A 14,280-nucleotide genomic window follows, 5' to 3' on the forward strand; every position below is an offset into this window, starting at 1 on the left:
TACCAGGAAAAAACACACACTAACACATGAACCGTCTCAGGGGACGTTGGGACGTGATCCTGTTTCTTATTTAAGGAGGAAGAAAGTGAGATGGGTCGCTCGAGGTGTGGAGAGGTTGAGATTTTCTCTGAAGCAGCTAATGAGACTTTCCAGGTCAGCAGTTAACAGACATCATCACACTGGGCTGTAAATACAACGGTGCTTTATGTATGAATGGAAGATAGGGGTCACTCTAGACTGGACGTATCTTTCTTTCTTTTTTGTTTCTCAGTCACGTGAGGTCAAACGCAGGCCAATATAATTAAGAACTGCAGAGGCAGCATTAATGTGTCTTTAAACGTAAGCGCTGTTAAAAGTGTTTTAACTGTAAAATTTAAACCTGCAGGCAAAGAATACAACACAAGGTTTTTCTTATTTTGACGCAGAACTACTCATTGAACTTTCGTCAGCTTGTCAACAAATTAATCAGCTGATGGTTACAGTGGTGCCTTGTGTAGAAGAGATGGAAAGTAACCCAAGTACAGTATTTCAGATCCACAGCTACATTCCAGTGACAAATATTTTACTTCTTAATCTGCAAAACTTCTTTCAAAGTCTTTTAGCACATCAGTAAAAAATATGTATGTTAATATTATGATGTATCACTATAGCTTCAGCTATCCAGTGCTATATAGAGTAATTCAATGTTATATTGCTACTTTGCTACCAAAGTACTGTTTAGAAAGAGGTTGTAGTTCTATTTGGAGATTTAGGCCTTTCACGCAGCTGAAGCCTGATCACAGCTTATTTCTTGACCATCATAACCATAACAAAACAGTCTTACTTTCAAAATATATTATTTGGTTAAGTTCTTTGTGTTTACTTAAATAAGCATAGCAAAGATAAAAAAGCTGTTTACCTGTCAAGATGAGTGACATTTACCTGAAATCAATCAGTCTGGCTGTGTCAACATCAGATGATTTGTACTCTCAGCAATTCCAACTAGATTTCACATCTGTTAGTCAATTAAGTTTATTTGTAGAGACAGGGATCATACCATAATTATAAAAAGTTATCTCAGGACAGTTTTCATACAGGTCTTTAACATATTATTTATAATATATTTTCCCCAAGAAACGCAACTTAGAAAAGCCCCCTTTAAATGGAAAGAAATGGTGCAGTGACGATGCAGCGACTCCGAATGTCTGACACTCCATCAACAAGTGTGCAAGCACGTCTCTCTAGCCCACACAAACACGCACATTCGATGTACACGGAACAAAACCTTTGCTGCTGGCACTTTTCTTCACACCCTCTGGATTAGTCGTCCTGCTTTCCCTCCCACTTTGATCCAAAGGTTTGTTTTCATGCTTTAGGCATTATGCCTCCTATGGTTTCAATAAGTGGGATGCATGAAAAATAACATTGCATCAAGATCAAACTTCACATAAATACACAAGTGACCACGAAATACAAGCACTGTTGAGACCTGACAAAGATCCACATAGAAAAATGCTACACATTGTTTTTTACTGTATGTTTTTTAACATGCATTCATCCTCTTCTTCTATTTTGCTGAAAGCAGGTGTAGTGCTGTGACCTTTAAGTATGCAGCCATTTGTCACAATTTGAATCAATAATTATTTTATGTATATTGTGTGAACATATTCAAAACGACCAATCAGCAGGAGAAGCTTGCTACAAAGATGCTGCAAAGTTACAGCACAACAACACAGAGGAAATCAATATGAATTATGTTGAGTACTGTTTATGTGTATTAAATACACCAAGAGGCTGCGCTGCACAGCTCAGTACAACTGGTAGTACAGTACATTATAGTACACGTATCAACATGTATTTAATAAACAGTGAAGAAGAGACACTGGAATGAATATATTCTATATCTTTGTTGACACTGAAAGACATCAGAACAGGTCATGGAGAGTAAGGTGAGCTGCTTTAAGCTGCTGACGTCCAGAACAAAGCTGCATTAGGAAGCAAAGGTGAGACCCAACAAGACACCACTGTAAATTTGACTGAGCACAGAAGAAGCTAATGCAACATGAATGAAGTAGATATATACTCCTAATTATATACTGTAGACATGTGTGATATACTCTATTCTTGTATATACAAAAACAAAAGACAGTTGCGTTACATTTAAGTTGGCACACAATGGCAGTGATCGGACTGAGTGGTGAGATTTGCACTTCGGCGTTGGTCTGTCACTGAGGTTACTGGGTAAGTGCCAGGTGTCTTTACTTTGACTTAGTTCATATCATATCAAGGATTAAGTGCAAAGCACACATACACACTTAAATTACTATAACAACACAGAACTACACACTCTGAAATCAAAATCCTCTTAAAATACACATGCTGCATCCTGGTCATGATTATACAGGTGGTCTGCTGTGACCCTCTGGAGACTGGAGGACGCAGTGGAGACACTTCTTTACTTGAGGTGAAAGAACGAGGATGCTTTGGTCGGTGAAGCCATGAGCATGTTCGCTTGGTTCTTGTGGGTTATGTGGATCTATAACAGTAGATTATTATAAGACAATGTTGTGTAACAGTCATGGGAATAATGTTGCTGTTATCTGTATGATTAAGTTTCCTTTCTGAGCTCAAGATGTAGCTCAGTACAATGTTGTTACCAATGTCTTCAAAGATTCTAAACACAAAACACAATGACTGAGCCTGAACTACACTTACAGTACAAGGAGGTTGCATCCATGGTTCCCCGTCAATCTGCATGGGCAGAGGTTTGAGTGTCCTGCACACACAGAGGAGAAACAGAGAGATTTAATCATTCTGTACCAATTATATGTGAACACAGTAATGGTAAATGGACTGCATTCATACAGGGATTCTTAACAAACACTTTACCCATTCACACACACGTTCTTTATGCAGTGTTTTTTCCATCACACATCACCTAAACTGTCGGCACAGCCCTAACGGGCAGTGGGGTTCAGTATCTTGCTCAAAGACACTTCATCATGAAGACTAGAGGGGCCGGGGATCGAACCACCAACCTTTTTGTTAAGTGAATGACCCGCTCTACCTCCAGAGCCACAGCCGCCCCATCATCATGTCCAAATGTGTGTTTACACCGGACCACAAGAAGACGGATAAAATAACAGGAACAGATTGTTGGGTATTCTTGATATATTTATCAGAAGAATAAAATGTCTGCACACCAGTTGAGGCTCCAAACAGTTTAAAATGTACTCCCAGGTTTCAGGCAGAGGTCTGAAGAAGGGTCTGTGCCTAAAATGTTACACAAGAAAATAAAAAGCTTCTGGGAGCCTCAACTGGTGTGCAGACATTTTTTGTCTTCTTTTTTTGTTTGTTTTGGTTCTGTTGAGCCCCTAGAGTGGATGTGTAATCTTTTGTATACTTTCTGAATGTTTGACATATTTGTCTGTAGGTAAAATTGCACAACCTGATGGTGATTTGAGACGTCTGTGCCAGTCTGTGCCCAGCGCTCTTCAGTCCAGTGTAGATTTGTCCCATCTCCATAGCTCCCTCCAGCCCCACCACTTCCAAACGCTTATCACTCATGTCTGCAGAGTGAAGGAACACACAGAAGAACAGAGAGATTAAATCAGTATTAGAGTCGACAGGATGACTACATCTGCCTGAGAGTAGTCAGGGAGTGGTCCAATATTTGGACCCTGTGTGTAAAGTGGTTTAGGAAAGTAGAGATGGCCCGACTACTCAAGCCTCACCCTGTGAGATCGTTTTAAGGAGATCAGGATCAGTGATGACCTCACTGCGCTCCGCCTCTGGCAAGCCATCAGGCTTCTTGGATTCGCCCCAGAGGTTGGAGCCGCCGTGCATGCTGGGTATGTTGAGGACAGCTATGCCCTCCAGTGAAATGCGACTCAGGTCAAGTTGTTTCCCACAACACTGGTGGAGGCACAATAACAAGTTGTTTTCTTTATACGTAAGTAAAGCAAGACTTTGAGCGTTAGCATATCATTGGTACTGGTGAAACAATAGAATGACTGTGGAAGAAATGTTCACCTCAATCGAGAGACAATCCTTTAGCTTCTTGCAGGAGGCAGAGATGGTCTCAGAAGTGGCAAACTCAAAATACCAAAGTTTGTTCTTCATCCTTAAAAAAAAAAAGAGAAAACAAAAAGAACTTCACTGTCCCTGATTTAGGGACAGTGACTCTTCAGGAAAACACTCACACAGGTAATGTAAGTCCTCACCTGCTGTTGAACCTCTGGGGGTGTTTCTCTCTCATGGAGTGGAAACGATGAGCAATGGAAGCATCCTGCTCAAATGGACACAAGCACAATCATGTCAAATCAGATTAGAAGCAATAAATTATACATTATGTTTATGACAGGAAGACATTAAAAGATTTTTTGCAGATAGATATCCGTCAAAGGCTTGAATAAATCAATCAATTATTATGTGAGGTGTGTGCACTGCAGATACTCACGACTCCAATAGAGAAGTAGTTGTTGATGATCACATTTGGTACAGGGTCTCCCGCCTCTTCAGAGTCTCCTGGTATCACCCGGATGTTCCAGCGGTCCATGGGAGTCAGCTTACTGGCTTCGACCTCCTTCAGGATCTCCCTCAGGTCAGTCCCCTCGTAGCCTTCCATGGAGTTACAAATAGAAACAGCATACGCCCCTGATGTCAGTGCCAAATCCTGGGGGATACTAGTTTTGGTTTGGAGGTAACGCAATCATGGTTTTACCTCCGCCCCAGCGTAGACAGCGAGCCAGGTCGTTCCCAGTACCTAGAGGCAGGACGGCAACCTGAGGATGAACCCGGAGGTCTGCTTTGTCTGAAATTCACAGGTCACATCATTTAGCCTCGGAGAAGGACGTCTCAGTCTGCTCATTGAAACCCAGAAGGACTTGCTGTACCTAAAGCGTCCAGGAGCCAGCCAACGGTGCCGTCGCCTCCACACACCAAGATCCTGTAGTCCGGCAGATTGTGGAAGAAGTGCAGTCTAAAAGATGAAAGTCAAAGTCAACGTGAAGAAAAGACAAACAGACCAACTGCGAGGCCCAGAGCAGTGAGAGTGTGGTATACCCTGGTGCAGGACCTCCATTGGACAGGTTGTACACTTGACGGGGGTTCAGCAGGTACTGAAACTTCCTGAGCACTCTGCAGAAAACACAGACACAGAAGGAAATAAAACCAATCAACTCAAAGGGGAAATAAAAACTTTAATATATTTAGGGGCTGGGAATCATAGGGGAACTATTAATAATACACGAGTTCCAAGAGGAAAACTAATATCAACAGATTGTTTGGTATAAATATTGCACATAAAGCTTGGTAACATATTTTAAATATACTGATAATATCTCCTAATAATACTGATAATATCTCCTAACACTATCAAGACTCTGAGCTGCTCACCTCTCACCCTGCTTTCCTCCACTTTTGGGGTTTACGAACACCAACACAGGGTGGATGTCTGGAAGTGGAGCAATCTGAAAAGAAATGTGGAACAGAAGAAGATACAGTATTATTTAACTCATCTAGAAAAAGCAACGTCTCACTGTGTGGACACCATTCAATCTACTACCACAGGTTGTGTTCATGTTTTTTACTTTGTTTGAAAAATACCTAAAACTTTAAGGCAGCATCATCATCACCATTCAAACTCATATTGTTGCTTTATAATGCAGAGTCCATTTGTGTCCTGTTTAGCACTAAGAGTAAAAGTAGCTTTTCTCACATACTGTAATGGCAACAGCAGATATTTGATTATTGTAAAAGTATTCAACTGAAATATTTTAGCAATGAATGTTCAAAAATATACTCTTTAATATGTCTTTAATCAATATATTCAGCCATGTATCAAATACAGGTGTTTGGGACATACTGAACACATGTGTAGTAAAAAAGTGGATAACGCTGCTTTTCTGGCTGTGATAACTTCTTATCATGTCGTATTACTGTTCTCTGTCGGGAGGCAAACAACAAACTTGCACCTTTCAAGTTTTCAAGCGCTATTAATGATATTAAAAATATAAAATCTAAAGTTTAAGCATTGGATTCAGAGAGCTTGTCTGTGCAGATGCAGAAAAACCCACCACTGTTGTGTTTGTCCATGACAGATCTGAACCGAATAGACCACAGAGACTCCAGTTTAATCTTTCTAAACATGAAAATTATACTGAGTAATCACTAAAACTGGAGATCCTGCTCGAAGCAGCAATGTGCAGATGTTAGTTTGGGCAGAGAACATGAAAGAGAACTCCAGCAGAAGACACGTGTGCATAGCTGAAAAATACATTTTAAGTATGTAGGAAGATCAGATGAAGGCAGACCTGCAGGATGTGGCCATCAGGGGTAACATTCAACAGGCTGGTGTCCTTCTCCTGAAGGAATCAAAGGTTCATTAAACAGATTATTAACTAGCAATAATATAAATAAACTTAAAAAAAAATTTATGGGCTTGATATTTATCTTATGCCTAAGCTGCTCATTATTGTTTTACCGCTGTTTGTCTGATTGATAGCAGGAATCTGCAAAAACGACTGAAACCCATTTAATAAAACTTGGTAGAAGATTGGGTTATGGGCCAAGAAAGAAGGCATTCACTTTGGGAGCGGATTTAATTAAAGTGAAATGGGGGAAATGTTTGTGAATTTGTCAGGAAATAATGTTGAGATGTTAAGACATACTTACGGGCCTGTTATCAATAAATGTGTGCATTTGGTACGGTTAGATTGAATTCATCAGGATTGTTGGGCCTTGGCGGACGTGTGCACACTACAGAGTGAGAGTACTAGTTTTACCTTTGAGACGGCGTATATGGCCCACGGAGGCAGTATGTGATCTTTCAGTGGCCCACAGTCACAGGGCGACGAGCGAGAGAAAATACACTCATCATGACGCTTAAAAAGAAACAGGACTCAGTGATCATGGAAAGAAGGGTTTCTATGTAATTCATGCATTACTGTATACATATATTTAGTATACATGTACAGTCCTCACCATCTCCTGGCACCACGCACAACGCTTCCCTGCTAAAGTTTTGATCTTCTTGTGGCAGATCCGACACTTTGTAGATTTGCAGTCGGCTCTGATCCAGTCGTGAGCCGCTACCTGAGACACAGAGGAGGAGAGAGAGGTGAGGTCCCACCGGTGTAACCCACAAATTAACTCCCCCCGAGGAGCATTTGTTTGTGCGTTGGCTGTTAGCAGCATTACAAACATGAAACTTGGGAGAAGGATGTGGTATGAGTCAGGGAAGAATACAATTTTATTTTGGGGCAGATCCAGATCAGGGAGCAGATCAGGGAATTTCACCAATTTCCCAGGGAATCATATATATGATATCTATGAGTCTGTGCAATTTGGTGCAGCTTGATTGAATATACGGCAACTGCTGAGCCTCCTCTGCGGGATATTCTAGTTATTTTCACCATTCCTCCACCCATATAAGTGACTCAATCACCCAATGCTGTTTTCACATATTTGTATAATATCTGGACTAAGTGTTAAGATGCTAATAAAATCCATTGCGGTGAACAATGTTCATGTTTGCCATTGTGGTGCCAGCAAAACAATCCAGCCCTGAATGACTGCAGGAAAGAATTACATAATTATTGACTGCTTGTTAAAGTTATAGACGACTGCAGATTTATGACTTTCTGGATAACCATCGACTTGGCAGACGTGCGTCACCAAATCAAATATCCTTGAAGGGCACTGGCCACTAAAACGTGGCACAGCAAATGAAACATTTTGGGCGGCTCACTGTTGAGATGCAATAATGATATTGTGAAGCAGTGAGTTGAGGCTGTGACACGGTTCTGGACAAAATCAGCGTCTACGTCCTTGCAAAATTAGGACATTTAAACAGATGTAGGGAGCAGACTTTTTTTTTTTAAAACACTGATGGGCTGAACTTATTACAGAGTAATGCACGTAATACTCTCTGTTGATAATGTGTTCAGCCTCACTGACATTTTGGTTTGCTCAGGGACAAGAGAATTGCGATGAATGTATTCTACTAAAAACCTGGGAAATGTAAAATAATCTCTTAAAAAATTACTGGAGGGATTACCACAAGGATGTGGTCTGCATCAACCAAGAAGCCATTATTTTGGTACAGATCCAGATCAGGGGCAAATTCAGGATTATAATATTTTCTTTCTTCAACACTGTGAGATACGGTGATTTTCAACATTTTGTTCTCAGTGTGTACAATTTGTTCCAGATCTGGATCTAGTCATTTTTTAAATACTGTTTCATAAGGGGACTCTACTGGGTGAGACTCTAGTTTAACTTAAAACTGAGAAAAAATTTGACAAATAGAAAACACCAGTGGTGAAAAAGTATTGTTGTGATTTCTTACACCGATCTCCTTTTTGGATTTGACAAAGGTGCGAGCACAGGGTGCAGGATTCCTGTTGGCACACTGATTGTGGACAGTGTACTTGCAACCTGTGGGAGGAAAAATAAACCCAAATTACAAAAGGGACGGAATTCAACACAATGTTTTCTCCACAGTATCTTATGATTCTATTATTACATGTATTCTTATGTGGTGAAACCTGCCTTTACTCTGAAAACTATCCACACGAGTAAAGATTTGACTTCCTTAGTTTAGTTTTACTTATTTATTAACTATGTATGAGGTACGTGTCTGCCCCCTACTGGCAGCTGTGAGCTCTTACAGGTGCAGCAGAGTCCCTGCTTTCCAATGCCGAGCAGCATGTTCTGACACACACTGCAGTAAGTTGGCTTGTTGTAGTGCTTCAACCTCCAGATGTGCTGCCCGTCCTTCTCTTTCATCTGTGGGTGGGGGAGAGAGAATAATACATTAAAAAGAACTTTTTGAAAGGAAAACAGAAAATAGAGCATGAGCAATGTAAAGCTCTGTTGAAACTCTGAAATGTGGTTGGTACATTGAATATGTTCTTCACCTTCAGTCCAAGCAGAACAAGTAAAGGCACATTGTTCATGCCTCCCTTCAGCCATTCCTCCAGTGTGACGGTGCCACTGTCGTCCACATCGATGGCTTTCATCAGGTCTTTCAGCACCTGCACGGTCACAATCACATCTCCTGATTATTAGTCATCCGTCATGTACCGTGTTCATGAGCTTCTGGAGCTCTCCGCTGCTGCACTGAAGCTCTTTTCGTGTCAGAAAGCAAATTCATAGCCATTTTGTGACAGAATTAAAAGCTAATGCCAGTTCTAAAATGAAAAAAAGACATTCATACTGGTCTGAGCTCAGCCACGTCCCAGCCCAGGTAGTCAGCAGCTCGCACCATCTGGGTGATTATACGATCCACTTCCTGATGGAGAGACAACACAGTTTACACTCACAGTGGACATTGGTGTGGCCTTATAGATCTTATCTATTCAAAGTACAGGAACCTATGACAATCATGATGTGTGCTACACATCCAAATGCAAACATTCAATCAGGTTTAAAACACCACATAATAAAAAATCTTGTGGATCACTGAAATCCTTTTTAAACTAGTTAACAATTGTGAGGACTTTTGCTGAAATTATCTGCAGACTATAACTGTAAATTCAGTCCAAGTGCAGTTGGGTCTACACATTTAATCACCCCTCCTTTGTTTGTTTAGTGATGTGAGGTTGAGAGCTGTTTATATATTTTTCCTTTGGATTGAATAACTTCTTGTTTTACATAATTAGCTGGCTTCTATTTACTGGACTGTAAGGACATAATGTGGAGCATCAAGATAAATGTATTAACTAACTTTGAATTATGATTAGGACCTATTTGTGGGTGAGGTAAAGTGATTGTGTCAGCAACTTTAACAATAAACAGTATACAACACATTAGCTACACGTTCCCTGTCAGAAGCATTTCTGTGCTGCTCGCACACATTTGACTAAACAATTTGAAAATAAGATGCCCACCTGAGACCTCTATATTTTAGACAGCAATTGTAATTTACTGGACAATAACCCCAACGCAAAATATTGTCGACAAAACCAAACTGTTGAATGAATGTGCATGTGTTCACTGTTGTAATTGACTTCGAAAGCATTCCAAATATTCTGTGAATTTGTGAAAAGTTTGAACTTACAGAACTGTCCAGGAGTCCGTTGCCATCTTTGTCATAAAGTTTGAAAGTAACTAGAAGCAAATACAGAATCAGTGATCCAACGAATGTCTCTTCATTTTACAGGCGTGCACATCATGCATAACATATATATATATAAACAAATTGAGGTAGATAAAAAAGATCAAACCAACACTCAAGCTTCTCTCGAGGCTGTCCTTCCTCCAGCACTGAGAAGTAACAGGACACATCGCGAAGAAAGACCCCTTCTGAAAATAAAGAGATGTGCAGAACATTGTGACCAAACAGGAATCATCATTACATCACTAAAGCCAAAACCACTTTTTTTAGGTCCTGATAAAATAAAAAAAGCACATATTTGATCAAAGCTGGTTATTGGAACAGGTGCACTAATCTCCAGAGCTGCGCCTACATCCTTGTTCCTGTGACGCAGCACTACAAGAGGAAAAACATCAGACAAACAAATATGTGGGTGTCAGACAAAGGGTCCAACAGGACAAACTGTTTATAGCAATTGTCTTTCTTTGATCGTTTTATATTCTAACTTGCATCCCCGAACCACCATCTGAGCTCAGTGCTTTTCTTCTGAACATTTGCTCAGACACGCAGAATGATTTACCTCCTTTGGGCAGTGGGCTCTTTGTGCTGCAATCCTGCTCCATGCGTTGGAAGTAGTGGAAAAGGCGTTGGCAGAAATCCGCAGGAAACTCATCAACCTCAAGGTACGTCTTGAGAAAGAGACTGAAACCCACTGCGTCAACGCACTGGGGAGGGAATTCGGAGCAGGTGTCAGAGGAGACATAACAACAAGATGTTAATGTCACGTTTATATTTAGGGTCATGCTCTTTTAAAGAAACCATAAAATGAATACATTTTAAATGAAGGCAAAATTCTGAGTGCAGACGAAGAGAAATTTGTCAACAGCCAAGCAGAGAATTCAAGATATATGTACAATTAAGTTTCCAATATTGAATTAATAATGACATTTATATTTACTAATGAGAAATAAGCATGATTTCCACCATATTTGCAACAATTGTTTTCATCAGAAACATTACAATAACATTTATAACAATCAATAAATAATGAACTTGTAAAATGTATCCACATTTATAACTGTGCAGAAAACACTGTATCTGTTTCTACTAGGACAGTCTCTGACCTTCCCCATGCTGTGCTGGGCCAGTCGACCTCCAGGTTGAAACTCCTTGATCACATCTTTCACCCTTAGATTGCTGTCTGCAAACAGAACAGTTGACAGGACATGAAAGCCACTGCCACCTGAAGTGACCCTGTGCCATCGGAACATCAATCTGCTCTGATGAAAAACCCCACAGTACAAGTGAGAACAGAGAAGCTCGTTGAGTGAATTGGTTCTTTGTCGGCCATTAGTTACACACATTGATTACACACACCTGCCGAGCTGAAACATGTGAGATCATCACTTAATCATGGACATGGACCGACTGTGTGTATCCTGCATTAAATCTGGGTTCCTGGCCCTGCTGACACAAGGCAGAGCTTTTTTAAAGGGCCAGAGAACAGCAGGTGCAATCATCCATTCTTCTGTTATCCAACAGTACAAATACCCCCCCCCCCCTTCTTTACCCTAACGCTAAAAGCATGCAGACCCATTTAATTTCTTTCAAACAAAGCCTCTCAGTTGAAGGCAGCATATGTTTAGCCCCTCTCTGTTTCCTGTCAACAGGTCTATCAAACTCTGCATTAGCTCAAGAGCGATGCACTTACATTTTAGAGTTGCTGTTTGTGTTTCTGTTCTGATGCTGAATGAGCCTCCAGAGAACATTGCACATGTGACGTCTCTTTGTATTTAATGGTGCATGAATGAGAACTTCCTCAGTCGTTTTTTTTATAATGATAATGTCCACTTAGCCACATCTGCTGCTTTCACTTCTTGTGTAAGACAGATCTCCACAGCTTACCAGCAGTCTCTCACAAATTTTAGGTCAATTTTAAAGAAACATATTTCTCTGATTATGTGACCCGTGATACAATATGATTATTGTAAGATGTTTCACTCTGTTTGAATATGAGTTGCTTTAATTGAACAGTTAATGCTGAAAGTTATGTTATTGTATGTTGTTTTAAATATTGTTCCATGTGTCCACATTTATAACTTAGAGCATCGGCCTCTCTCATGGTCTCTGCAGCAAAGTATGCACAGATGTTTAAAGTGGACTTCTCTTCATGCACCTGTGCTGAACTAAGAAAGTCTTCTTGCAGGAACTGTTGCTTTCACACAAACTCTCTTCCTATGTTATCTATGTATGTAAATACATTTGATATTTATAGCACATGTTAAAACAATATATGTTTAATGAGCTTATCATATGTTTAGCATGGGAAATCATGATCAACAATGTAATAAGTTATAAGTGTCAAATAAATGGACTGGAAAAAACTGCCATAATTCCATCTGGAATGTAGTAAAGTAGAAGTACAAAGAAAAAATATATAAAACCCCTCAAGAAAAGTAACTAAAACTGTTGTATTAGTACTCAGTACTAATCAAATATGATGAAATAAAATTAGATATCGTTTTTTAATCCAATCATGGGGATATTTTTTGTGTTACAGCACCAAAGGGGTAGTGCTTGAAAAAAATCTATGTATTTATGTGAGTAAATTTATATTTTTTATTCTGTGATGCATATGATACAAGTTTTGCATAGATTCAGTCTTGATTGCTGTAGTTAAAAGCAGCTGCACACATTCCAGAGAGATTTTCTGCAAGTACTGATGACAGACTGAACATCAACAAAGCTCACCTTCAGATGAACATGTAATGTGTTACATGCAGTATTAACATGCTGCTAATATCAACTTACTGATGAAATGATGTAAAGTGCCAAAGTTAAACTTACATTCCATGTACTGCTGCAGTTGGATAAAATCCACAGGAGACAGAGAGCTATCTGTGTCGTCGGGGGAGGCCATGTTGATCAGCTGTGTGAGCAAAGATAAGAACAAACAAAATGACAGGACGGTGAGGGAGGTGACCGGGATGTAAACATCCCATGCAGGAGCACAAACAGGGAGAAAGGTTTAACAAGGAGGTGGCATTTTATGTTATATAGGACATGCTCCCTCGATGTGTCAGTGAGTCATGGGAACTGGTTTGCCTCCATTCCTTGAACTGCACACAAACGGTTGTAAGTCAGACACTCCCTGGTTGAAAGATACTGATCACCCACGTTATCTGGTGTCTGGGGTTCATCTGATAACTAAAGAATTACAAGCATCAGCAGTGAACATTTCACAATGGATTATTGTGAATATAGCAAATGGTATGCAGATAGTTGATAATAGCTTTAAAGTCATGGGGATTGGGGAAAGGTGTGCAACAAAATTAATCAACATCAGGAACTGGCCACAATAAACCTAGAAAGGAGCTGCAAGTGATCTGCAGAGCGTCAGGCACTTATGAACTACTAATAACAACATGATATTAATGATAACTTAAAAAGTGCTTAACAGAGAGAGGATTTGAAATTAAAAGCACATCAATCATAACATGACAAAGATAACAAAGATAATCCATTCAGTTAAATGTCACCTGCAGAAAAACAGGAAAAGTCATTATTGGCTGAGGATATATTTATTGTAAACTTAACCACAGCTCAACTCTCTGCTCTCTGTACTCTAATCAGCACAATGCTGTTCCACTCAGCAAAGCAATTCAGAAATCAACAATTAAGATTAAAAGGGCACATCCATCAGACAGGATTATATCTGGAAGCCAGAGCCACTGACAGCAACAACTGATTTAAGGTGGACAGGTGATCAGGCACTCACACACGAAGAGGAGGGATCTTCAGTCTTCTTACCTGCTCTCTCTCTCTCCCTCTCTTTCTCTCTCTCTCTCTCTCGCTCCTCAGACTTCTGCAGTGGTCAATAAAAAGCGTCCCACACGTGTAGCTCCGTCCCACAGAACTTTGGTTTGTTGTCTGACAGCAGCTGAGTACATGTGTGCGCTGCGGTATTAGCGGATATAAGGGATTAAGAATGAGCAGAGGAGGAGCTCTGAGCCATAATCACTGCTAGTGTGCCCGCCTCACGCTTGCACGCACCCAAGCACGCGCACGCCCGCACACGCACCCACACAGGGTTGCAAGAGAGAGTTTGCATTGACTTCCATGAATTGTTGATAATCTAACCAAAACCTCATCACTCACCATAGCCATGACCAATTCATGGCTAACCCTGACCTTAACCTTTG

At 40.3% G+C, this 14,280-nt stretch overlaps 1 protein-coding gene across 2 annotated transcripts; it reads right to left on the reverse strand.

The window, feature by feature from the left end:
- Nucleotides 1-1,606: 1,606 nt before the first annotated feature.
- dgkab (diacylglycerol kinase, alpha b) lies at nt 1,607-14,049 on the reverse strand. 2 transcript variants are annotated; one of them, XM_062398987.1, is made up of 24 exons: nt 13,889-14,049; nt 12,926-13,007; nt 11,203-11,279; nt 10,659-10,803; nt 10,213-10,287; nt 10,043-10,092; nt 9,200-9,274; nt 8,901-9,017; nt 8,652-8,769; nt 8,330-8,418; nt 6,964-7,074; nt 6,765-6,863; nt 6,294-6,344; nt 5,377-5,450; nt 5,044-5,118; nt 4,875-4,960; nt 4,703-4,792; nt 4,439-4,599; nt 4,203-4,267; nt 4,012-4,102; nt 3,714-3,894; nt 3,428-3,548; nt 2,695-2,755; nt 1,607-2,515 (listed from the first exon to the last, which is right to left on the reverse strand). In XM_062398987.1, exons 2-24 carry the CDS (start codon nt 12,996-12,998, stop codon nt 2,435-2,437), a joined length of 2,166 nt encoding a protein of 721 aa, XP_062254971.1. In that variant the 5' UTR covers nt 12,999-13,007; nt 13,889-14,049; the 3' UTR covers nt 1,607-2,434. The 2 variants fall into 2 exon arrangements, with proteins under 2 accessions (XP_062254971.1, XP_062254979.1); XM_062398995.1 differs by lacking the exons at nt 11,203-11,279; nt 12,926-13,007; nt 13,889-14,049 and having other exon boundaries at nt 10,213-10,474; nt 10,659-10,799.
- Nucleotides 14,050-14,280: the final 231 nt, after the last annotated feature.

Source organism: Platichthys flesus, chromosome 2 (genome assembly GCF_949316205.1).
Source record: "Platichthys flesus chromosome 2, fPlaFle2.1, whole genome shotgun sequence".
In the NCBI taxonomy this organism is placed as follows: Eukaryota; Metazoa; Chordata; class Actinopteri; order Pleuronectiformes; family Pleuronectidae; genus Platichthys; species Platichthys flesus.

Coding starts and splice junctions, on each gene's coding strand:
- dgkab (XM_062398987.1), bottom strand. CDS start 12,998: ATGGCCTCCCCCGACGACACAGATAGCTCTCTGTCTCCTGTGGATTTT. Junction 9,018..9,199: donor ACGTGGCTGAGCTCAGACCA/GTATGAATGTCT, acceptor GTGACCGTGCAG/GTGCTGAAAGACCTGATGAA. Junction 5,119..5,376: donor GGAGGAAAGCAGGGTGAGAG/GTGAGCAGCTCA, acceptor TGTTTTCTGCAG/AGTGCTCAGGAAGTTTCAGT.